The 25,460-nt window shown below is 38.2% G+C and overlaps 1 protein-coding gene across 2 annotated transcripts; it reads right to left on the reverse strand.

Moving 5' to 3' along the window:
* Window positions 1–1,006: 1,006 nt before the first annotated feature.
* LOC131499026 (zinc finger protein 345-like) lies at window positions 1,007–23,492 on the reverse strand. Of its 2 annotated transcripts, XM_058706674.1 has the most exons (5): window positions 22,909–23,492; window positions 17,877–18,003; window positions 17,282–17,377; window positions 9,497–9,630; window positions 5,679–5,872 (listed from the first exon to the last, which is right to left on the reverse strand). In XM_058706674.1, exons 1-5 carry the CDS (start codon window positions 22,921–22,923, stop codon window positions 5,798–5,800), a joined length of 447 nt encoding a protein of 148 aa, XP_058562657.1. In that variant the 5' UTR covers window positions 22,924–23,492; the 3' UTR covers window positions 5,679–5,797. The 2 variants fall into 2 exon arrangements, with proteins under 2 accessions (XP_058562656.1, XP_058562657.1); XM_058706673.1 differs by lacking the exon at window positions 9,497–9,630 and having other exon boundaries at window positions 1,007–5,872.
* Between the last annotated feature and the right edge of the window lie 1,968 nt (window positions 23,493–25,460).

Consider the following 25,460-nt stretch of genomic DNA (forward strand, 5'->3'; position numbering starts at 1 on the left):
CCCTGCTTCATAGGATTTCAATCTTAAATTTATTAAGATTGATTTTGTGACCCAGCATATAACATATACTAGAGAATGTTCCATATGTACATGAGAAGAACGTGTTTCTTTTACCTGTTGGATGGAATGTTGTAAGACACCTACTTAATGGCATTGAAGTCTGATATTATTGATTTTCTGTCTGGACAATCTACTCATTATGGAAAGGTTCACTATTGAAGTCCCCTGCTAATATATCTTGTCTTTTTCTCTATTCTTGTCTGTTAATAGTTGCTTTATATTTAGGTGCTTTTATGTGGGGCGGACAAATATTTACCAAAGTTCTATCCTTGTGTTGAATTGACTTTTATTTTCTATTACGACTTTTCTTAAAAAAAATTTTTTTTGTTTATTTTTGAGAACAAGAGAGACAAAGCTTGAGTGGGTAGGGTCTGAGAGAGAGGGAGACACAGAATCTGCAGCAGGCTTCAGGCTCTGAGCTGTCAGCACAGAACCCGATGTGGGGCTCGAACTCACAGACCACGAGATCATGACCTGAGCGGAAGTAGGCAGCTTACCTGACTAAGCCAGCCAAGTGCCCCTCTACTTATTCTTTTTTTAGGGAAAGCTTGTTATATTGCTTTAAAAAACTATAAAAGATATATATATATATATATATATATATATATATATATATACACACACATATATATTTAACAAACAAAACTAGTTTTTAAAAATAAATAACTCTAGGGGCGCCTGGGTGGCGCAGTCGGTTGGGCGTCCGACTTCAGCCAGGTCACGATCTCTCAGTCCGTGAGTTCGAGCCCCGCGTCAGGCTCTGGGCTGATGGCTCAGAGCCTGGAGCCTGTTTCCGATTCTGTGTCTCCCTCTCTCTCTGCCCCTCCCCCGTTCATGCTCTGTCTCTCTCTGTCCCAAAAATAAATAAATGTTGAAAAAAAAATTTTTTTTTAAAAAAATAAATAACTCTAATGTATCAAACTTTGACCACATCAACACAACTATCTGATGCACAAAAAGATTATTAAGTAGCTCAGGCAATAAACACAATTAAATGTCTTGTCAATGCAGACACTACATGAATATACAAATCTATTGGTTTAATGTAACACAGACAAATTCTAAATACATGCGAGGATGAAAGGATTCATGAAAGGATTCATGTTTTCTATTTGGTGAATACATATATAATGTATAAAACCTTTAGTAACAAGTACTGCAGTTCTACAAAGTGTGAGCAAAGTAGAATCTCAGGTTTTCGTCTATCATTTCAGAAAGAACCCAACATGAAATAAATCCACTATCAGAAGTATTGCAAAGGTGATCCATAAAAAGTGATGACTGGCAATTTCATACAAAGAAAAAATCCTCAGAGATGAATGTTAGGAATTTTAGAGTGATATTGTGGTAACCTGCCTGAAAGGACCAATAACTTATTTGAGGGCTTAAAACATCAGATAACAATGTAAATTAATTGACATGTGAGAGGAAAAAAATGCAGTGTATTACAGCAAGAAGTTAGCAAATGGAATACTGTGGAAAAGATTTATTAGCCTCTACAAGTTGGTTTTGAGAAACCATTGGCCACTTGTTACAGTAAAATTCCCAGATTTTCATTGCAACAGTTATTTTCCCCACACTCATCAAAACCTGGAAGCAATAGGTGTTTCTCAAAGCGTCATTCAGGGTTCTTTTTTCCCCCCAAACCATCAAATCTCAGGAATAGGATTTTGAATATCAACTAGCCATTTAGGAGACTCCTAAAATACAGATGTTCATAAACATTACACAAGCTACAGTTCAGGTACCTACACAAACACCACCAAGAGTAGTGGAAAAATGTGTGGGTTTTCAAAGTGTTAAACACTATATGAGTTACATGAACATACTCTTGTTGGTGTCCCTCCCCCGCTCCCCCAAGAAAAATGGGTGAACACCTTATTGCCATTCTGCCAAACACCACATAACTAAAAACGCTGCATGAGGTGACCCCTCTATTTTGTAAGGACATGCACTGTGACTTCTTACAGTCTTGGGCTTAAAGTCTGTTTTGTCTGATGTAAGCATGGCTACTCCACATTCTTTTGTTTTCCATTGGCATGGAAGATCTTTTCCCACACCTGCGCTTTCAGCCTGAGTGTGTTCCTACAGCTGAAGTGAGTCTCTTGAAGGCAGCACGTATCCTTAGTTTGTGTACTTCTTTCTTTTCAGCCAATGTATCTTTTGGTTGGAGAATTTAGTCCCTTTATATTTCAAGTAAGTATTGACACAGGTATGGATGGAGTTACTCTTGTCATTGTTTCCCATGTTTTTAGCTGTTGTAGAATTACTTGCCCCTTTCTTATCCGTTTGGTCTTTTTCTTTGTGATTTGTTGATTTTCTAGTGGTGTACTTTGATTCCTTTCTCTTTATGTTTTGTGTATCTACTACAGGTTTTGCTTTGTGGTTACCAGGAGGCTTTAAGGAGACATCTTATAAAGATTTATTTTGTTAACACCTTAATTTTGCATACTAAAACTCTTTGAGACCTGAGGTAATTCTTACAAGATGTCAATGTACAATCCTATGCCATGTTAGGTAAGAGTTAGTTACTCTCTTTCTGATATCTGTGAAGGTTTCTTCCTTTCAACCACATCAACTGGTATTCTCTAGTTCTAACTATTGCTGGTAAGAAGTTGTCTCAGTATGTGCCTGGACTGCACAAAACCAATAACTATAACACTTTTTTTTATAACATTCAGAAACGTTTTTAGTTTTAATAAATGTTCAAGAATGATGTTCTGAACACTCATTTTGTAATAACTTACATCAGTGTTAGAAACATAATGACCTCTCCAGTTAGGTTTGTTCATAGATTGTACATCATATTGTCCTTCAGCTTCCATGGAAAATCAGGTATGCAGGAGTCCCACCTAAGAGGGAAGGGCATCTGATATCTTTGATGCAGGAAGAATCAGCCACATACTTTCAACACCCACTAGGAATCAATGAATTTTGTGAAGTGATTTCAGAGCACAAATACATTAATACTTGTAGTCAACATCTTAAAAAGGGCCAAGGTAAAACAAAAGCATATTGAAATTACTTATTCCTATGCAAAACACCACCCCTTCTCTATTTTCAGGCATACCCGCATATTCCTTATCTAAGTGTTCAACTTTGTTTTATCCCACATGGTTAAGTATTTTTGTGGAGAATAAGGTCTGAATAGAGTGACCAATGTACTCCTTTCTAGTGTGAATTCTGTGACATTTATTGACAGTTGATGTTCAGGTAATTAGATGACTAAGTATTTATATCTTTCAGGTTACTTTCCTCTCTGTATGGTTTGTTTTCTAAAGTGTATATTCAAAAAGGTCTTTCCTTATACATACATCATCCCCGAGTATGCATTTGGGGATACTGGGTCATGACTGAATTCCAGCTAAAGATCAGCCACTCTCTTTACATTTTACAGTTTCACTCCTGTATAATAACTGTGATGTTGAGGTAGTTGTGAGTTCCAGCTAGAGGTTTCCCACATTCATTACATTTGTAATGTCTCTCCACAACAGGAACTCTGATGATGAGTAAGGCTTGAGCAGTCTGAAACACTTTTTTGCCACATTTGTTATCATTTTTCTCTGGAGTATGAATTCTGTGATGTTGAATGAGGTTTGAGTACTGATTAAAAGGCTTGCCAAATTCTTTGTATTGGTAAAATCATCTCCAGTATATATTCTCTGATGAAGAATCCAGGTTTAAGCATTGCTTTAATATCTTGCCACATTCCCAATGGGTATCATTACTCTTCAGTATGAATTATCTGATATGGAATAAGAGTTGAGGAGTCCTTAAAATTCTGTCACAATCTTAACATTTAGAAGCTTTGCTCTAGTATGAATTCTATGTTAATAAGTCAAGGTTGAACAGTGGTAAAACATTTTCCCACATTGTTCATATTGGTAAGGTTTCTCTCCAGTATGAGTTTTGTAATGTCTACTACGGGATGAGTGGTGGTTAAAGGTCTTGCCACATTCTTTACATTGGTAAGGTTTCTCTCCTCTATGAATTCTGTGATGTCTCTTAAGGGCTGATGGCCAGTTAAAGGCTTTGCCACATTCTGTACATGGGTAAGGTTTCTGTCCAGTATGGATTCCTTGATGTTCTCTAAGGGATGAGTGCTGGCTAAAGGTCTTGCCACATTCTTTACATTGGTAAGGTTTCTCTCCACTATGAATTCTGTGATGTCTTTTAAGGGCCGATTGCCAATTAAAGGCTTTGCCGCATTCTTTACATTGGTAAGGTTTCTGTCCAGTATGAATTCCTTGATGTTCTCTAAGGGTTGAATGCTGGTTAAAGGTCTTGCCACATTCTTGACATTTGTGAGGTTTCTCTCCATTATGCATTCTGTGATGTACATTAAGATATGCCTGGCGGTAAAAGGCCTTGCCACATTCTTGACATTTGTAAGGTTTCACTCCAATATGAATTCTGTGATGTTGTGTATAGTTTGAGATGTAGCTAAAAGCCTTGCCACATTCTTTACATTCATAAGGTTTCTGTCCACTATGAATTCTGTGATGTACATTAAGATGTGCCTGGCGGGAAAAGGCCTTGCCACATTCTTTACATTGGTAAGGTTTCTCTCCACTATGAATTCTTTGATGTGTCTTAAGGGCTGAGTGCCAGTTAAAGGCTTTATCACATTCTTTACATTTGTAAGGTTTCACTCCAGTATGAATTCCGCGATGTTGTGTAAAGGTTGAGAAGTACCTAAAGGCCTTGCCACATTCATTACATTGGTAAAGTTTCTCTCCAGTATGAATTCTGTGATGGTTGGTAAGGCTTGAGAGGTGGGTAAAGGCCTTGCCACACTCTTTACATTGGTAATGTTTCTCTCCAGTATGAATTCTGTGATGTACCCTAAGGGATGCGGGCCAGTTAAAGGTCTTGCCACATTCTTTGCATTGGTAAGGTTTCTCTCCAGTATGAATTCTGTGATGTGGAATAAAGTCTGAGGACCTGTTAAAGGACTTGCCACATTGTTGGCATTTGTAAGGTTTCTCCTCAGTACGAATTTTTTGATGTTCAGACGGTTGTGAATGAATAAAGGCCTTACCACATTCCTTACGCTTGTAAGGTGTCTCTCGAGTATGAATTCTTTGATGTCTTGTAAGGGATGAGTGCCGGTTAAAGGCTTTGCCACATTCGTTACATTGGTAAGGTTTCACTCCACTATGAATTCTGTGATGTTCTGTAAAGGTTGAGAGCCGTTTAAAGACATGGCCACATTCCTTACATTGGAAAGGTTTCTCTCCAATATGAGTTAACTTATGTTGAGTAAGGGTTGAGCAGAATTTAAAGGTCTTGCCACATTCTTCACATTTGTAAGGTTTCTGTCCAGTATGTATTTGTTGGTGGTCAAAGGCTTTTCCACATTCGTTACCTATATAACTTTCCTCTCCAGTACCAGTTGTCTTATGTGTGCTTAGTCTTGATGAATGACTAAACATGTTCCCAGGATTATTACATCTGTAATGGTTTCTTCCCACATGAACCCTCTGATCAACAACATTGGAAGACTGGTTAAGAATTTTCTCACATTCAATGTATTTATAAAGATTCTCTCCCTTAGGGATACTCCTGTGTGTAATAAGGTTGGTGCTTTGATAAAAGGCTTCCCCATATTTATTACATTCATCATCGTTCTCTGGAAAAGGAGTCCCCAGATATCTTTGGTGCCCTTCACTCTCCCTACCCTTGTTCCAGTCTGTCAGTAAGTGTACATTCTCAGGTGAACTATGTTTATATCTACTCATTGACACTTTCTGGGAAAAAGCTTCAATGCATGACTTTGGCAGGAATGTCTGGGTGCCAGGTGAAAATACAGCTGAAAGAGATCAAATAACAAAAGTAAACTCATTCCAGATACTACTCTCAGATAAATGTACTCACAACTTCTAATATAGAACCTTAAAATCAATCAGAGAACATCAGGAATATAGCTGAAAGAAATCACCAGGACTTCATTCTTCCATGGACACATAAACTTGCACACAAGGAACTGACCACATAGCTTAATAGAGAATTGTGTAGCACATCTTGATGTAGCAGAAATCATTCTCTTACATCTCAGAAATTCAGGAAATGTACAATATGTGCTCAAAATTAGCAGAAGAAAGGATAACTAAAACAAAAATGAAAAATATGTAGCAAAAATAGGAAAAATCAACAATAGGAAAAGGTGGTGTTCAGAAAGCCCCCCAAAATCAACAGAGCTATATCTAATCATCAAAATGACAGAGAAAGCTGACTAAAATCAGCAGTAATGAAGTGAAGGCAGATACAGTACAACTGATCCCATAGAAATAAAAATAAATAGGCCCACAATAGATAATTGTATGGCAAGAAGTCAATAGCAAAGAATGGTTATGAATTTCAAAAAGATAAAACTTACCTGGACTCCACCATGAAGAAATCTATCATCTATGTACCTATCCATCCATCCATCTATGTATCTATGTATGAATCTCCCTATCAATCAATCTGGGGTCTTTAACACACCATACAGATTTTGGGTAACTGGGAAAAGAAAGGTGCATTTTGGCACACTGTTCAAGTTCATTTGGACAGTAGAGCAAGAGCATAGGCATGTACCACAATGGCGTTTTGACACCCTCCCTTACAGCCTTGAGAATTGTACAAGTACTCTTGTGGCCAGAAAGCAACTTCTGCCCAACATTTTAGAGGAAAGATCATTCTCCTCTTTTCCACATCCCCAAGAAATGATTGTTAAAACAACTGTGCCTCTGATTTTGAAGAACCAGACATACATAGACCTATTGAAACACACAAAATGGTCTTTGCCTTTAAGGAGCGCCTGAGTGACTCAGTAGGTTAGCATCAGACTCTTGATTTTGGCTTTCATGATCTCATGGTTTGTGACTCCAGTCCCTTCTCAGGCTCTATGCTGTCCATACAGGGCCTGCCTGGGATTCTCTCCTTTCCAAAAACAAATAAATATTAAAAACAACAACAGGGGTGCCTGAGTCGTTCAGTCATTTGAGCATCTGACTCTGGCTCAGTTCATGGTCTCGTGGTTAGCAAGTTCAAGCCCCACATTCAGTTCTACAGGAGTAGAAGGAAATACCAAGGAAAAATCAGAAATAAATAAAATAGTTGGGGCACCTGGGTATCTCAGTCCATTAAGCGTCTAACTCCTGATTTCAGCTCAGGTCATGATCCCAGGGTTGTGGGATCAAGTCCCAGGTAGGGCTCCACTCTCAGTGAGGAGTCTAAGATTCTGTCTCTCTTATTCTGCCCCTTGCCCCAGCTTGCATGCTCGCTCTAGATAAATAAATAAATAAATAAATAAATAAATAAAACCAAAAAATTAAAATTAGAAATAAAAGAGACCAGAATAAAGAATAACATGGAAAATAATGCCCAGGTTTTTCAAAACAAACAGAAATGGAAATTCTTCAACTACATTAACTAAGAAAAAACGAGAGAGAACTCAAACACCAAATGGAGAAATGGAACGGAAACCTCACAACAGATAACCACAGAAATATATAGTGTGAAAACAGATCACTATCAACAATGATATACTAACAAGTTATACAAAATTGAAAAAAATGTAATTTTAAACAATGCACAATTTACCAAGATTGAGAAATGAATTTTGAGCTCAAGAAATAAGGAATCTTCTTAGACCATCACAAATATACAAGTTGAATTTGGAATAGAAAACCTCCCAGCATAGGAAAGCCCACAGCCTCTTGCCTTCATTGGTCAATTCTAACAAACATTAAAAAGAAAACCAAATTTAGGGACTCTTCATCAAAATCTTAAAAATAGAATAGAAGGAACCCACTCAAAATAACCCTAGGAGGCCAGCATTGCCCTGGTACCAAAGCAGGATAATTACCACACAAGAATAAAATATGTGGTTTGTCCAACCCAAGTATTGCTACTCTGGCTTTCTTTTGACCTTCATTTGCGTGAGAAAGGTTTCTCTACCACCCTCACTTTCTATCTTTAAGTGTCTTCAGGTCTACATGGAGTCTCTTGTAGGCAGCATATAGATGGGCCTGGGGTTTATTTTTGTTGTTTTTGTTTGGTTGCTTTATTCCATCCAGAGACCCTATGTGTTTTGATTGGAAGGTATAGTACATTTTCATTGAAAGTATTCATTGATATATATTTATTGCCATTTTATTGTTTTCTCATTTCTATATACTTTCTGGATCCTTTTTCTTTGTCACTTTTGGTGTCTTCTTTGCACTTAAAGATTCCCCTTTGACATTTCCTGCAGGGTTAGTTCAGTGGTGAGGAATTCCTTGAGATTTTGCTTGTCTGGGAAACTCTGTCTCTCCTTCCCTTCTGAATGATAGCCTTGCTGGATAGAGAATTCCCTGCTGCCTATTTTTCCCAGTCAGCACGTGGAATAGATGATGCCACTCCCTTCTGGCTTGCCAAGTTTCTGTTGAAAAATCACCAGGTAACCTTATGGTTCTCCCTGATAAGTGAAAGATGTCTTCCTGCTTTTAAGAGTTTTTCTTTATCACCGTATTTTGTAAATTTAATCTAATATATCTTGGTGTGGGCCTGCTTTTGTTGATTTTGACAGGAGTTCTCTGTGCCTTCTGGATCTTACTGTTTCCTTAGCCAAAGTAGGGAAGTTTCAGTGTGCCCACCCCTCATGCCGTTAAAAATCTGTGTATTACTTTTACTCCCCAACACTACATTTTAATAGCCTACTATTGACAAGGAATTTTATCAAGAACAATCAATTAATGTATATTTTAAGTTATATGTGTTATATATGCCATTCCTACAATAAAGGAATTTCAAGAGAGGAAAATGTTAAGAAACTCAGAAGAGAAAATATATTTCTGTACAATAAACAAACCTGACTATAAATGTACCCACATAGTCCAAACCCATGTTGTTCAATGGTCGATTATACTTTGTGTTACTGTTTACCAGCAACCTTAATGAAGGTGGGCAGGCTAATGTTGGTGTAGGGGAACAGTTCATTCATTAACACAGAGTTAACACATTAAAATCCATTCAGTGTTCTTATTCAAAATATATTAAATTCAAATGTCTTCTAACCAAACCAGTGCAAAACCACTATATGATCCTTGGTCAAAACACCCCTTTCAATCATTCAAGAACCATTCTGTTCCTCTGATCTGTGAGTTGTGCTTTCCATTCTGTTCAAACTGAGGCTCATTATTGAATAAATGTGGATTTATAACAATTTTACACCCTTTTATGGAAGAGTTAGCTATCCTTGCCTACGATGCGTGAAAATCTCTATTTCAACTGCCTAATATTCTTGACTTCTATAGATTGCTATTATGAAGATGCATGCAAATTTTAAATCAACAGCCACCATAATCTCCTTGCAAAAAAACTGTCATATCTATTTAAAATTCAGAATGTTCCTCTATCTTACTTTAATGCAAATAATGATGCCTTGAATGATCACTTCATGGTTACTTACATCACAGTTATACGTCAACCACAAACAGCATGTGAATGTAGACTTTCTTCGTACATTGTACATGACAGTGTTCTTTATCTTCCATGGAAAAGCTGGTATTAGAGAATTCCCCATCATACAACAGCCGTGTATGTCTGAGAGACAGAAACAATCAAATCCTTTTGCATGCACACAAGCTTATAATATTTTCCACACACCCCCCCCCCCTCAACAAATCACAATCATGGTCAAAAGAAAAAGGAGACAGTAAAATTATTCCTCTCCAGACAGATATCCATCTTCCCTTGATTCTTTCACACATATTAACAAACACAGTTGACCACTGAAGAAAATGGGTTTTAATAGTGTGGGTCCACTTATACACAAATTTATATATATACTGTAAATGTGTTTTCTCTTCATTATGATTTCCTTAATATTCTTTCCTCATGCTTGTTTTATTATAAAAACACTGCCTATAATACAGACCACATATTAATAATGGGGTATTGACTATGTTCTAGATGAGGCTTCTGGTCAACAATAGGCTATTTCCATGGGAAAGTGCCTATGTTTTTAAATTTGGGGGCTCACAAGTTACAAGCAGATGTTCACTTGTGGAGGGGTTGGCACCCCATAGCACCTCCATTGTCCAAGGCTAAATAAACGACCTGAGTGTTTTAATTTTGGATTTTTCTCTATAATAAATACTCTGATTTAGAATCATGTCTCAAAAGTGGTATTGACTTCTTTCTGCTGAGAATTCTCTCAGTTTATTTAGATTTCACATTCCATTACATAGCTTGCCAATTGTTCACAACTGTAATTTTTTTTTATCTTTATAAAGAAATTTTTTTAATATATATGAAAAGCAAACATTTTTCATCACTCATTACATTTCTGGGGTTATATCCAGTGTAGTTTTTCTGATGTTTTATAAATTCAGTTCTAGGTAGACGTTGTCAACATTCTTGACATCTGTAAAGTATCTCCTCAGGACGATCTCATGTTGAAGGTTTTGATGACGATTAAATGCTTTGTCAAATTTTTTTACATTGGTAATATTTCTTTCAGTATGCACTCTCTGATGGTCACAAAGTTTGAAGTTCTGCCTAAAGCCTTTGCCAAAACATTTTTCAGCCTTCTCCCCAGTATATATCACACCTCATGTTGACAAGTTTTGAGTGGTACTGAGAACCTTTGCCATATTGTTATATTTGTAAGGTTTCTTCCCATTATGAAATCTCTGCTGTTGAGCAAGTTTTGAAGACTAATTAAAAGCTTTACTAGAGTTGCTGCATTTTAAGTCTTCTCTCCAGTAAGGATACAGTGATGTACAATAGGATTTGAGGTTTCATAAGACACATTCCCACATTTATTACTTTTATACTGGATATCTGGAAACGGAGTTCTCTGAAATTGATGATTTGACCCTTGCTTCATGTTTCTTCCCAGATTCTTTACACTGGTAAGTTGTAATTCCATACTAAACACCTTGGTAATTATGGAAGATAGAGTTCTCATTAAAGGCCTTCTGAAGTTCACCACACATAAAAACTAGTTCCATATTAGGTACTATGTGATAACATTGAACAGTGATGTTTGCATACAGACTGTCTGGTTTTTATCAAATTTAGAGACTTTGGAAAAAGAGGGATTATACCTGGTGGAAGAATAATGAACCCTCTGAAAAGACATCTCAACACAATCACATTTTGAGTTTTTATCTTCCTTTTTAAATGTCTAAATTTAGAAGTATTTCAGTGAATCACTGAACGATTAATCCAATCTTATATCTGAAATAATTCCAATGAGTAGTTTTGGCATGCATTGGTTTATTTTCCAGAATTTCCAAAAGTCCTTCCAGAGAACATGTAGGATTAAAAATGAATTTTGGAGGGGCACCTGGATTGCTCAGTAGGTTGGATATCTGACCTCAGCCCACATCACTATCTCATGCTTCATGAGTTCAAGCCCCATATCAGGCCCTGTGCTGACAGCTCAGAGCCTTGAGCCTGCTACTGATTATGTGTCTCCATCTCTCTGTCTCTACTTCTCCCCTGCTTACACTCTATCTCTCAAAAATGAGTAAAATATTTTTAAAAATTTACAAAAATGGATTTTGGTCTTTGGGTTCAAATATAACTGACTTAAGGTGGGGTTTTCCCCCAAGTATTTTATACACTTGATCTCTTCTGGCAGTACGGGTTCCATTAAGGGCAATTATCCCGCTTTGGTGATATCCATCGTAACCTCATTTCTGCCCGTCTCTACCCTCTTCATCCAAGTCATCACTAAGTGTAAATACTAAGAGCCACAGCTTCCATTTGTTCCTACATCACCCTTTAAAAAGAATATTCTTTACCTGACTTTGCCAATAGGCCTATAGTGTTATGGAAAGACACAAGTAAAAGATACATGATCAGTTCTCCCACTTATTACACTCACATGCATATATGTTAAATGCTAATATGCAAAATTAATACCCATCACAGGACATCAGCATGGAGAAATAGGGAGCATCGGGACGGTGCTCCTCCATGGAGACAAAAATGGACTAAATTACCTTGTGAATGCTCCAGAACGCAATTAGGAGAACCCAGCCCATGCATGCAAGTAGAAATGAAGAAAAGAAACATCAAAGAAACAAAGTTTGTGACACTGGCCCACAACAGCTACTCACCGTTCCTGACACTCCTTGCCAACACTGTGTGAAAACAGTTACCTCTCATCAGGAGGTAAAAACACAGGAGTGACCTCTATGTTCAGTGATCTGGCTTTTTTGCAGGTGACTGAGGGACTTATTTCTGTCATGAAGGACACGGAAGCAGAGAGAATGAGGGCACCCTCTGGATGCACTATGATGGCTGCTCAGACAACAGGTGAGCTTTTGTTTACACACTGGAGAGACTCCAGAGCTGAGGACAACAGAGGAAGGCATCATGGGCTCTAAAGAAGTAACTATACTTTCGTAAACTAGGAAATTACAAAAATTCAGACATTACAAATTGGTTATTTGTGTTCTCCTGTACAAACAAGTTCATAATCCTGAACCCCGAGGCTGTTTTCTTAAATTCACCAATCTCAACAAAAGATCACAAGGTCATAAAGAAATAGAACTAGTTCCAATCACAGGAATGAAATGTATCTCCAAAACTGACCCTAAATTAATAAGGTAGTGTTAATGGTGAGACAAAGAATTAAAGAAAAAAAAGTCATAAAAATGTCCATGTAGGATGGGGCTCCTGGGTGGCTTGGTCGGTTAAGCATCCGACTTCCGCTCAGGTCATGATCTCATGGTTCGTGAGTTCAAGCCCCGCGTCAGGCTCTGTGCTGACAGCTCGGAGCCTGGAGCCTGTTTCCGATTCTGTGTCTCCCTCTCTCTCTCTGACCCTCCCCCGTTCATGCTCTCTCTCTGTCTCAAAAATAAATAAACGTTTAAAAAAAAATTTTTTTTTTAATATCCATGTAGGAAAAAGAGAAAGTGGATAGGTAATTAAATGATAGCAGAAAAACTATCCATGACCAAAATGTAAACCCAAAGAGACAAACTGTAAAAATCACTGAGAAATTAGGACCTGAAGTGTAGAACCACTGAATTTGAACATACACGAAGGGGAGAGCAACAGACTTTATGAAGCAGAAGAGAGAATCAGACAATCTAAAGACCCCTTGTTTTAAATTATCTAAGAGGACCAAAAAAAAAAAAAAATGTGGAAAATGACAAAGTCTAGGGACACATGGGACACCTACAAGTGAACCAATGTACACATTAAGGGGACCCCATAAGGAAAGGAGAGTGAAAGGGGGCAGAGAGTTTCCATAAAGAACTAAAGGCTTGTAGGTCCCATGTATGTGGAAAGGAGACAAATTAACAAGCTCAGCAAATTCACAGTAGGATAAATATCAATGGTGGGAGATGGGTATTAAGGAAAGCACTTGTTATGATGAACACTGTGTGTTATATGTAAGTGATGAACTGCTGAATTATACTGAAATCAATATTGCACTGTATGTTAACTATTATTTAAATAAAAATTCAAGAAAAAAAGACAAGACATGAACACAGTGACACGTTGTAATTAACCTATCAAAAATGACCAGTGAAAGAATTTTGAAAAGCATGACAAAAGCAACTTATCTTGTATAAGAGCTCCTACAAGATTGTTACTGGGATTCTCAGTAGACCTTATAGAAAGAAAAGCATGGAACAATGTATTCAAATACTGAAAGATCAAAAAATATCCACCAAGTGGGAATGCAAGCTGGTGCAGCTACTCTGGAAAACAGTATGAAGTTCCTCAAAAAACTAAAAATAGAACTACCCTACCACCCAGCATTTGCACTACTAGGCATTTATCCACGGGATACAGCTGTGCTGTTCCAAAGGGGTACATGCACCCCCATGTTTATAGCAGCGCTATCAACAATAACCAAAGTATGGAAAGAACCCAAATGTCCATCGATGGATGGATGGAAAAAGAAGATGTTGTATACATATACAATAGAGTATACCTTGGCAATCAAAAAGAAAGATATCTTGCCATTTGCAACTATGTGGATGGAACTGGAGGGTATTATGCTAAGTGAAATTAGAGAAAGACAAAAAGCATATGACTTCACTCCTATGAGGACTTTAAGAGACAAAACAGATGAACATAGAAGAAGGGAAACAAAAATAATATAAAAACAGGGAGGGGGACAAAACAGAAGAGACTCATAAGTATGGAGAACAAACTGAGGGTTACCGGAGAGGTTTTGGGAGGGGGGATGGGCTAAATGGGTAAGGGGCACTAAGGGATCTACTCCTGAAATCATTGTTGCACTATATGGTAACTAATTTGGATGTAAATTAAGAACAAAAAATTATATTTAAAAAAATCCACCAAGGGGCGCCTGGGTGGCGCAGTCGGTTAAGCGTCCGACTTCAGCCAGGTCACGATCTCACGGTCCGTGAGTTCGAGCCCCGCGTCAGGCTCTGGGCTGATGGCTCAGAGCCTGGAGCCTGTTTCCGATTCTGTGTCTCCCTCTCTCTCTGTCCCTCCCCCGTTCATGCTCTGTCTCTCTCTGTCCCAAAAAATAAAATAAACGTTGAAAAAAAAAAATCCACCAAGAATACCCTACTTGGCACAACTGTTTTCCATGAATGTAGAAATGCACACTTTCCCAAGGAAAAACCTCTCTAAGTTTATCAGCAGACCTGTCCTATAGGAAATGTTAAAGTTCTTCTAGGGGTGCCTAGGTGGCTTGGTTGGTTAAGCATTCAACTTCTGTTCAAGTCATGATCTCATGGTTTATGAATTGCCAAACCAGAGTAAAACAAAATATACCTCAAAAAATTCTACATAAATAAAAGATGAATTATTTAAAGGAAGCCTATATATAGAGATATAGAGGCATATATATGTATATATGTATTTTTCAACCTCCTTTACTTTGAGAGAGAGAAAGCTAAAGCAGAGGAGGAACAGAGAAAGAGGGAGAAAGAAAGAATCCCAAGAAGGCTCCACAGTGTCAGCACAGAGCCCAATGCAGGCCTCAGACTCCCAGACCACGAGATCATGACCAGAATCTAGGCATCCCTATGTAGCTATAATTTTCAACTGTGACTGTGTACCCATGAAAAAGAAACATGTTGAGTTGTTGGCATGTCTTTATGGGCAGTAAAATTGTAAAGAATATTCATTAAAATCAACCATGGAAAGCTCTAATGAAAACTTTTATGCATTAAGCACTTAAGACATTAAAAAAATGTATTCTGTTAATAGATCCCTAATATATTAATAATAGTTAATAATTTAAGGGCATAATCCATTCTTTATTTTTTAATTTTTTTTAATGTTTATTTACCTTTGAGAGAGAGAGACAGAGCGCAAGCAGGGAAGAGGCGGAAAGAGGAGATGCAGAATTCGAAGCAGGCTCCAGGCTCTGAGCTGTCATCATAGAGCCTGATGCGGGGCGCTCAAACTCATGAACCACAAGATCATGACCTAAGCTAAAGTCTGAAGCTTAAACAGTGAGCCACCCAGGTGCCCCTATAATCCATTCTTTAGAATCAAGCAAACAAAAACTTTCATTTCTTTTTATGTTTTTTTAAAAGTTTATTTTGAGAGAGAGAAAAAGGGAGGAGGAAGAGGGGCAGAGAGAGAGGGAGAGAATCCCAAGCAGGATCCACAGTGTGGGTGCAGAACTGGACTTAGGGCTTGAACTCACAAACAATGAGATCATAACCTGAGCTGAAACCAAGAGTCAGAAGCTCAACCTTCTGAGTGACCCAAGTGCCCCAAAAGCTTTCATTTCTGAATAAACATCATAAAAATTGTAAAATATGCCAACAATCAATCACTTTATTATAAAAATCTTTGGTATTAAATTCAGATATTCTGAGGAAAATAGAAAAACCAATGATTAATTTTTCCTGGAGTAAAATTATATTTATAATTAAAACTTTTTTCTAAATATAGGAATTTTACTAGTTATATACCTTCTTATAAAGCACATGCCCATGTTATATCAGAACTTTAAAAAAAAACATAAAGGAATCTGATATGTGAGTAATCAGAGAGTGAAAACATATGCCAAGGTCACAGGAACTTCATACTGTACAAGACAAAATCATAAGAATATTCAATTATTAAGAAATACGGTAACAATTGAGACTTTATTTTAGGCTCTGAGTTTTAATTTTTAAATATTCTAGCTCCCCTATGGCATTAATTTACGTAGACTTCTAGGAAAATAATAGATGCTTTAAATTATTTCACCATTGAGGATGCAACACATTGAGTGGAAATTTCTTAGTTTAGTTAATACAAAGAAAATGAACCTTAAAACTTTTATTTATTTATTTGAAGGAAGGGCAAAGAGCAAGTAAGGGATGGGCAGAGAGAGAGACAGAGACAGAGGGATGGAGGGAGGGAAAGAGGGAGACAGAAACCAAATGGTTTCTATGCTGTCAACCCAGAGCCCTATGAGAGGCTTCAACTAAGAAACCCTGAGATATGAGTTAAACCAAAATCAAGAGTCAAATTCTTAACCAACTAAGCCATGCTGGCATCCTGAACTTTTTTTTTTTTTAATATTTTGCCTTTGAGAAAAAGAGCACGCGGGAGAGGGGAAGAGTCAGAGGATCCCAAATGGGCTCTTCACTGACAGCAGAGAACCTGGTGCAGGGTTCAAACTCACAAACTGAGATCATGGCTTGAGTTCAACCCAGACGCTTAACCAACTGAGCCAACCAGGCAACCCAAGAAATGAACTTTTGAGGTGAAACAAAGGACGAGATTTTCTCACTTTAGGGAGTTGCTTTGTTACCTGATGAAATCACTGGATCTCTATTTTGTATGATTAAGTTTAAAGCCTCTGTAATACTGAAAGGATAAACCAGAAAACTTGTAATGTCGCACTCCAGCCTTCCTGGGATTTCTGCACCAAATCCCAAGATGCCCACCACTACCCTGACACACTTCACACAAGAAGCAAAACAGAAGTCAGAAATGGATTGGCGTACAGTTCCTCAGAAAGGCAGACATTTCCCCAAGACCTCAAAGCAAATGGAGAACCAATCAGATTATGGAGGACCTCACTGTGGATGTGAAGAACCTTCAGTGAAAGTGAAGGAGAATCCTTAGAGAATGTAAAGCATGATATGTTGGAAAGCAGATGTCCGATGTGAGAGGAAGAGCCCTGAAACTGGCCTTTTCAACCTAATTTGCATTCAAGGAGAGCTGCTCAACCACATTCTGAGGTCCAATTCCTCCTTCACAACTGGACCTCACCTCTGTCATCCGCTTCATTCCCACCTACCTGGGTGTGTAGCTACTGTCTCCTTTCTCTCCATGGCCCAGACATCCTTCTTGTGTTCCAAAAAGATGACCAGGTCTGGCTTTGACACAACAAGACCTGTTTATTAGATAAACAGAATATGAGTGTGGTTGGAGATTCTAACTTCTGATCCACTATTGTGCTTAGTAGAGCAGAGAGGACATGGTAGAATGCTAGAAAATGAGTCCCCAAATGCTGTGGCCCAACACCCCCTTTAGAACACACAGGATGAACTTTCCATGTTCAGATATTGACCTCCACTTCTGAGTACTACCACGACATTAATGAGTAGAAATTGGTATTTAAGATGTCAGAAATACCATTTTATGCCACTCAATGCTTAGAATTGCCATTCATCTACAGAAATGATAATGTTATCCTAAGTAAGGGAAAGATAAAGCTGAAAAGGAAACATCATGAAGATTTTTCTCTATATCTACAAACCCCTACTTCTTTCCCTGACTGCAGGGATCTGAATCCCAGCCATGCAATAGAGGAAAATTTCAAGATTCAGTCTTCAAAGGAAGGAACAAACCCCTGAGTGTGATTTGGGAAATCTGGAAGGAGTTATCCTCACCCAAGAAAAGGAGGTGTCTGTAGTTCTCTAACATCACATCCCTGTATAGTTCGCATTGACTGTAGTTCAGGTATATTAACTCTTCCTGAGAGAATTCTATGGCCACATCCTCGAATGTCAGCAGTCCCTGAAATAAATAACACAGTTACCAAGTGGCCATAGGCAGATTTCATAATGCTAAGTCAAATGAAAGAGGGAGCTAATGTCAGCAGCTGGACCATAAGACCTGACCTTTACTGCTTATGTGCTTGTACCCACTCACCTTAGTCCCATATTTTAACCTCTTCTTTCCACCTTACCTTTTACTTCAGGCAAAACACCCCATGGGCATACTGTCCTGTGGTGGAAACAGAAAGCATCCAACAAAAGGTAATGACTGCCCTGAGGAAGAGTTTGGATTGGCTCAGTTTGAGATTAACCCCTGACTCACACCTAAGCACATGGATAATAGAGTAAACCACGGCAGTGAGTACAGTTACCTTCACCTCATTTATACATATACATATATACGTATACATATATGTATACATATATACATATATGTACAGTTACCTTCACCTCATTTATACATATACATATATACGTATACATATACGTATATACATATATGTATACATATATATACATATATATGTATATATAAACTTTTTTTTTTTTTAATGTTATGTCTTTGAGAGGGAGAGCACACACAAGAGGGGGTGGGACAGAAAGTGAGAGAGTCAGAATCCCAACCAGGGTCCATGCTCAGAGTGGAGCCTGATCTCAGGACTTTCATCCTGACCTGAGCCTAAATTAAGAGTAGGATGCTCAATGGACTCAGCCACCCAGGAGCTCCCTTTTACCTCATTATAATACTAAAATCTCACCCAAGGAGGAGCACAAACCTCATTTCCTATGAAATATGCAGAGTATGTACACAACTGTTCTCTTAAGGTTTATGTGCAACCTTATATTCCACTTGACATAATTAGTTCAGTTAGATCAGGAGAACTGGTTCTGGCTTAGGTGAGGTTCCTGCTTGATGAGGTAAGATTATTTGTCACCCAGTATTATGCTCTAGTATATTCTTTACCTTGGAGGTAAGAACCTTTATAAATACTGTGTTTATTCAAGAGAATTTGTAAAATGAAGGCATCAACACAGGCATATACATTTTGAATATTGTATATACATCATATGGTACATGTGCTATCTATTTCTTAAATGGAAAGTTTTGGGGAGTGACAAATGTATTTAGCATATTGTAATGTGAATTAGAATTTCACAACAGGACCTTGGGGATCTTGTTAAAATGCAGATACTGTTCAGGAGTTCTAGGATGAGGTAGTTGTCTGCATTTCTACAAAGCATTAGTCTATGGGCCAGGAGATACATATTTCAATAACGAGGAAGTAGAACTCAAAGACAAGAACTCTTGGAGGACTTGGAACTGAATGGGATTTATAGCAATTACAGGTTCTTCTAGAATAGCAAGAAACGTGACAGCAAGCCTTTCGAGGCATTTCCTGGTTAGTAGATAGCATCTAACAGTTTCATAAATTCATGGAAAATAAATAATAACAATCTAAGAGAAGAAACACATTATTCTTCTATTTTTAGCAATTGTTTTGTCAGTCATCCAGTACCTGGTAGGGATCATATTTTAATACAGGTCATCTGACCTAGAGTTTTCCCCAAAATAACACACTGGTCAATATGGAGAAGGGACCCTAAAGCAATGTTCATAACAGGTGTCAAACCTGAGAAGAATGATGGAAAGAATAAGGTATGCACACAAAATTGATCTATCTTTATACATTCCATGCTCATATCCATAAATATTAAGGCATTACATTCTTGTATAGGCATTAAATATGATAAAGTAAGAAAGTGTAATGGTGACTAAGAAACATTTTCAATGAGGGACGCCTGGGTGGCTCAGTTGGTTAAGTGCCCAACTCTTGATTCTGGCTCAGGTCATGATTTCATGGTTCCTGAGTTCCAGCCTCCACCTCAGGCTCTGTGTTGACAGTGTGGAGCCTGCTTGGGATTCTCTCTCTCAAAAAAAAAAGAAAAAAAAATTTTTTTCAATGACATAAAACTCATAAAACTAGTTGTAGATGATGACGCTTAGGTCTTTTACTCACACTATCAACACAAACACACATTATGATATATATAATGTTATTATTTCTGAGTCTAGTATGATGAGGGATACAATCAGAAAAATTTCCACCTTTTGCACATAAAGCTAACATATAATCCTATAATTTTGATATGCATCAAATAAATGCTGGTTCCTACATTCTTTTTTTTTTTTTTAATGTTTATTTATATTGTGAGAGAGAGTGTGGGTAAGCAAAGTGTGAAATGGGGAGAGGCAGAGAGAGGGAGAGAACCCAAGCCGTGACTCCAGGCTGTGACTGAACAACCCAGGTACCACTGGTTGCTACATTTTTACAGGGTCTCGGGACTGCCAGTACATCTCACCACTGCTTAATATGGAACTGAATGATGAGCACCAGAGAAATCTTGCAGAAGCAGTTTTACAAGTAGAAATTTAAAGAAACATTTGTGATTGAACACTCTGTGCACCTACCCTCCCCTGGAACATATAAGCTTCATGCAACCAAAGTACAGTTCTTTCTGCCCACGGGTCCTGTCCCTGTGCTACTTCAATAAACTATCTGGCACCAGAGAGTATCTCAAGAATTGTCTTGACCATAGTACTCCATGATCTCCTAACATAGTATTTCTTTGAAAGCTTTTTTATTTTTTATTGAGAGAGAGAGGGTGGAGAGAGAAGAAGAGAGAGAATACCAGGAGGGGTGGGGGGGAGGGGGAGAGGTAGAGAGAGAGAGAGAGAGAGAAATATGGAGAGGCCTGACTCCTGTTCACCTCATGCAGGGCTCCAGCTCAGGATCGGTGAGATTATGACCTGAGCTCAAGTCAGATGCTTAATCGACTGAGCCACACAGGTGCCCCTCATTGAAAGCTTTTGTTTCATTCATCATTTGTGCTGTTTTATTTCGGGATTTTAAGATATGCTGACCTGTTAATTATGTGATTCTTCTTTTTCTGAAAATACATAGAAGTAAATAGAGTATGTGTCATGACTTTAAGTGGGGGGGGGGGGGAGTAGAAATAAAAGAAGTTTCTAAAGCGATTTTCATATGTTAAAGAAGACTCACAGGATACTGGAAGTCTGACTATTGTAAAGTTAAGCTAGCTTTTTGCCTCTAGAAAAGCATTAACATCTCTGTCTCTCTCTGTCCCAAAAATAAATTAAAAAAAAAAAAAAAAAAAGAAAAGCATTAACATTAAAGCAGTTGTGAATTCCTGGAGGAATATCTCCCTCTGCCAGTCTCAAGTATTTCTCCATGGGTTTTAAGTTGTAAGAAAATTTAAATTTCATCTACATTTCATTTGGCTTTGTTCTGCTCATCAGAAACTACAAGGAAGGGGTGCCTCCTTGTATGGTGTATGATACTACATACCACTCCTTGTAGTATGTAGGGGTGCCTTCATACTGGAAGTCTGACTATTGTAAAGTTAAGCTAGCTTTTTGCCTCTAGAAAAGCATTAACATTAAAGCAGTTGTGAATTCCTGGAATATCTCCCTCTGCCAGTCTCAAGTATTTCTCCATGGGTTTTAAGTTGTAAGAAAATTTAATTTCATCTACATTTCATTTGGCTTTGTTCTGCTCATCAGAAACTACAAGGAAGGGGTGCCTGGATGGCTCAATCAGTTAAGCTTCTGACTTTTGAATTTGGCTCAGGTCAAGATCTCTTGGTTTTTGAGCTCGAGCCCCATGTCCCACTCCGTGCTGACCCTGTGGTGCCTCCTTGGGATTTGCAATCTCTACAACTCTCTCTCTATCGCTCTCAAAATAAATAAACTTAACTTAAATAAACCTGCTCTCGCTCTATCGCTCTCAAAATAAATAAACTTAAAAAAGAAAAGAAAAAAACTACAAGGTAGAAAAATATATATGCAAGGAAAGAGAAACTAGGAGAAAGAAGTTTCCAGTTTAAATGCAATGGTGTCTGGAAATTGCTCAGGGAATAGGCCTAAAATCATTATAACTGATAAGAAGGAAAATATGAACGTTATTGGGGGGAAATCTGGCAGAGAGCCAAAGCCAAGGAATAGAAGGTAACATCAGCTGCAAGTACACCATTCATGTCAGTGCCTAAGGCACACCTCAGGACACATGGTCACCAGTGTGTTCTTGTGACCCCAAACAGTAAATCACAATATAAACAACTTTGAGGATACGGTGGATTTATACAGCCTTCAATTACATATAGTTCCAGGTCTTGTAATGTCTAGAATATCTTAAAGTACCTTTTCTACATCCTGAAGAGCAGGAGCATTCCAGTTATTCTGTGCCTCATATCTGTCTGGTGTATTTGTGCATTTTCATAATCCTACTCTACCCGGGGCAGAGAAAGCATTCAGATAAACATAGGAATGGTTTTCCTTGATTGCTATCCCAGGACCAGACCCCATCAGCAACAGGAAATTTGGCCTCAACACCTTCCCCTCTGGATCTGTCACAAAGGGAATATTTTCAATACTTGCAGGAATTTAATTCAAAGTGACAACTGCTGTTGCCATACTGATAGCCATGTTGGACAGAAGAGAGAGAGGTCTCTGGGATATAGGGGAGGAGTGTTCTAAAGACATAACTTAGAGAATCATTTCTGAAAGGTTAGTAATTCGGTGAAAACACAAAGCAAACCGTCAGAACTGATAAAAAAAAATCATTGGCATTTAAAAAATTTTTTATTTAGAGGGAGAGAGAGAGAGAACATGGATGCAAATGGGGGACAGGGACACAGGGACAGAGAGGAAATCTTAAGTAGGCTCTAAGCTTGCCAGGAACCCCAACTCAGGGCTGGATCACAGGTCCCTGGGATCATGACCTGAGCCCAAATCAAGAGTCTGATGCTCAAATGGCTGAAACACCCAGGTGCCCTGCAATTTCTACACGCCTGGAATTCAGGAGAAAAAGATCACAGGTCCTCCGGCCTGGGGCGCAAGGCTTACCTGAGAACTGGCCATTTTTTCCTTCACCTCCTCTTCAAGATTTCTTTCTCAGAAGATCTTTGTGGAGAAAACACAGCACAAGTAGGAGAAAATGTCGGTAAAGACACCAACACTGCCTCTTCACCTCCTGTAACCTGATCGCCTGCAGGCAGGGCTTTGAAATGCAAAAAAGGCCCAAGTTCCTAGTCCTTTGTGTCTGGAGCTATTCAGAAACTGTCAGCTCCCACTTGGAGACCAATCACTGAGTTTCCCTTCTCTGCTTTCAGGGGGCCTCCCCTCCCACAGAAGCCCACAAATTCTGCTTGAGCATAGAAACAGTGTGCTACAGGACTTGACCCTCCCCAACTCCTGTACAGGAGACCCTTGAGCCAAAGCCTGCACTCAACTCTGATAAATTAATGGGAAACCTTCCTGCTCACCTCTGGGCCTCACTTGGAATTATAATAGGAAAAGATAGGATTCAGTAGGCAGAAAGGGAAAGATTAGGGCCTGAGGTCCCTGGGTGGGGAAAAACACTTTTTGGAACAATGCAGGGAGTGTCTGACTGCAGCAAACCCCCTCTGGAGTAAGGTTGCTCTTAAGGATGTAACAGACACGACCTACTCCCTCTCAGGTTCCCCTCAGGAATCTGACTAAAGACAAATACTCTTCTATATGATAAGGTTGAAACTTTGATAAAAGACTTCCCTACATTTATTACAGTCATAATGGTTCTCTGGCAAATGAGTCCTCAGATGTTAATTAATGTTTGAACCCTGGTTAAATATTTTCTCAGATTCACTGTTCTGAGCAATTCTGTTTTCATTAAAAATGCTGTGGTTATGTTGTAAGATTGACTGCTCAGTGAAGATCCCTCAAAGGGATACTACTTATTTTTTTTATTTTTAAAATTTCTGATTTTCAGAAATGTTTGAAAGGTCAATGTAATCCTATTGATAAAATGGTATAAGTAAGTATTTTCAGCATGGACCAGGTCACTTTCTAGATTTCCTAACTTTTGTTCTGCAGATATGTATGTTTGACCATTTGATTTGAGCCTTTGATTATAGAAACATGCCACTTTGCAGAAGTAGTGGACATAGAAAGGGGAGTTTTCCAAACGTTTTATATCCTTCAGCATTTTGGGCAGTGAGATTCTTATTATGGGCAGTTGTCACCTTTTGGGTATGTCCTTCATGATATCTTTGATGCACTTGTCTCTCCCCAACACTATTCCAGTCTATCATCAAGTATACATTCTCAAGGGCACTATGGTTATGTCTACCCACTGACACTCTGGAAAGAAGTTTCTATGCATATCTTTGGAAGGAGGCTCTGGGTGCCATTTGAAGATAAAGCTAAAAGATAACAAATAAAAGTAAAATCATTCCACTTTCTACTATCAGAAGAATGCAATTAAAATTCACAAAACTAAAATCAGAGAACTTCAACTCCTGGATAAATGAATCATTAGTTTTTCTACTTTCCTGAAAATGTACCTGAATTTAACCCAAAAGACTTTTTGGTAAAGTGATTATTGGCATATTTTACAACTTTGATGGTGTTTGTTTATTAGAAATGAAAGGTTTAGGAGCACCTTGGTGGGTCAGAGGTTTGAGCATCTGACTCTTGATTTTAGTTCAAGACATCATCTCGTGGTTTATGAGTTCCAGCCCCGCTCTACACTGACAGTGTGCAGCCAGCTTGGAATTCTCTACCCCTCCTCTCTCTCTCTCTCTCTCTCTCTCAAAATAAACTTAAAAACAAAACAAAAAATGATGAAAGGTTTTTGTTTTCTTAAAGAATGGATTAAGCCCTTAAATTCTGTGTAATAGGGATTTATTAACATAATACATTTATTTTTTTTAAGGTGCTTCATTCATACAAGTTTTTATTAGAGTTTCCCATGGTTGATTTTATGAATATTGTTTACAACTTTACTGTCCTTGAAGACATGCCAGTAATTCAAAGTGTTTCTTTTTTCATGGGTACACAGGCAGAGTTGAAAATGATAGCTATGGGAGCTCCTGGGTGGCTCAGTCGGCTAAGTGTCTAACTTTGGCTTAGGTTATCATCTCGCAGTTAGTTGAGTTTGAACCCTGTGTCAATTTCTGTGCTGACAGCTCAGAGCCTGGAGCCTGCTTTGGATTCTTTGTCCTCCCCTTCTCTCTGCCCCTACCCCACTCATTCTCCTTCTCGCTCTCTCAAAAGTAAATACGTGTTAAAAAATTTTTTTATAAATACCATAGATATTACAGGACATGAAAAGTATATGTGATATAACTTTCTATAAATCTACTCTATCCTCATAATCAGAGTTATATCTGATTTTTTCTTTTGGGACCACAAGAACATACCAGTAATACAGGTGTTTTGGTGTGATTTAGGTACTGATATCCATTTGTTTCCTTACAGCTGATGTTAACTTCTAGTATTTGGCTTGCTATCTTTGCCAGATTTCTCCCCTAGTATAAAGTTCATATTTTACCTCTCATCATTTGTAAGACTTTTAGGGGAATTAACTAAATGATGTGCAGAAACTGGAAACTTGTGAGTTTCTCTTGCCATAGTTT

The sequence above is a fragment of the Neofelis nebulosa genome, chromosome 17, assembly GCF_028018385.1.
Source record: "Neofelis nebulosa isolate mNeoNeb1 chromosome 17, mNeoNeb1.pri, whole genome shotgun sequence".
Lineage (NCBI taxonomy): Eukaryota > Metazoa > Chordata > Mammalia > Carnivora > Felidae > Neofelis > Neofelis nebulosa.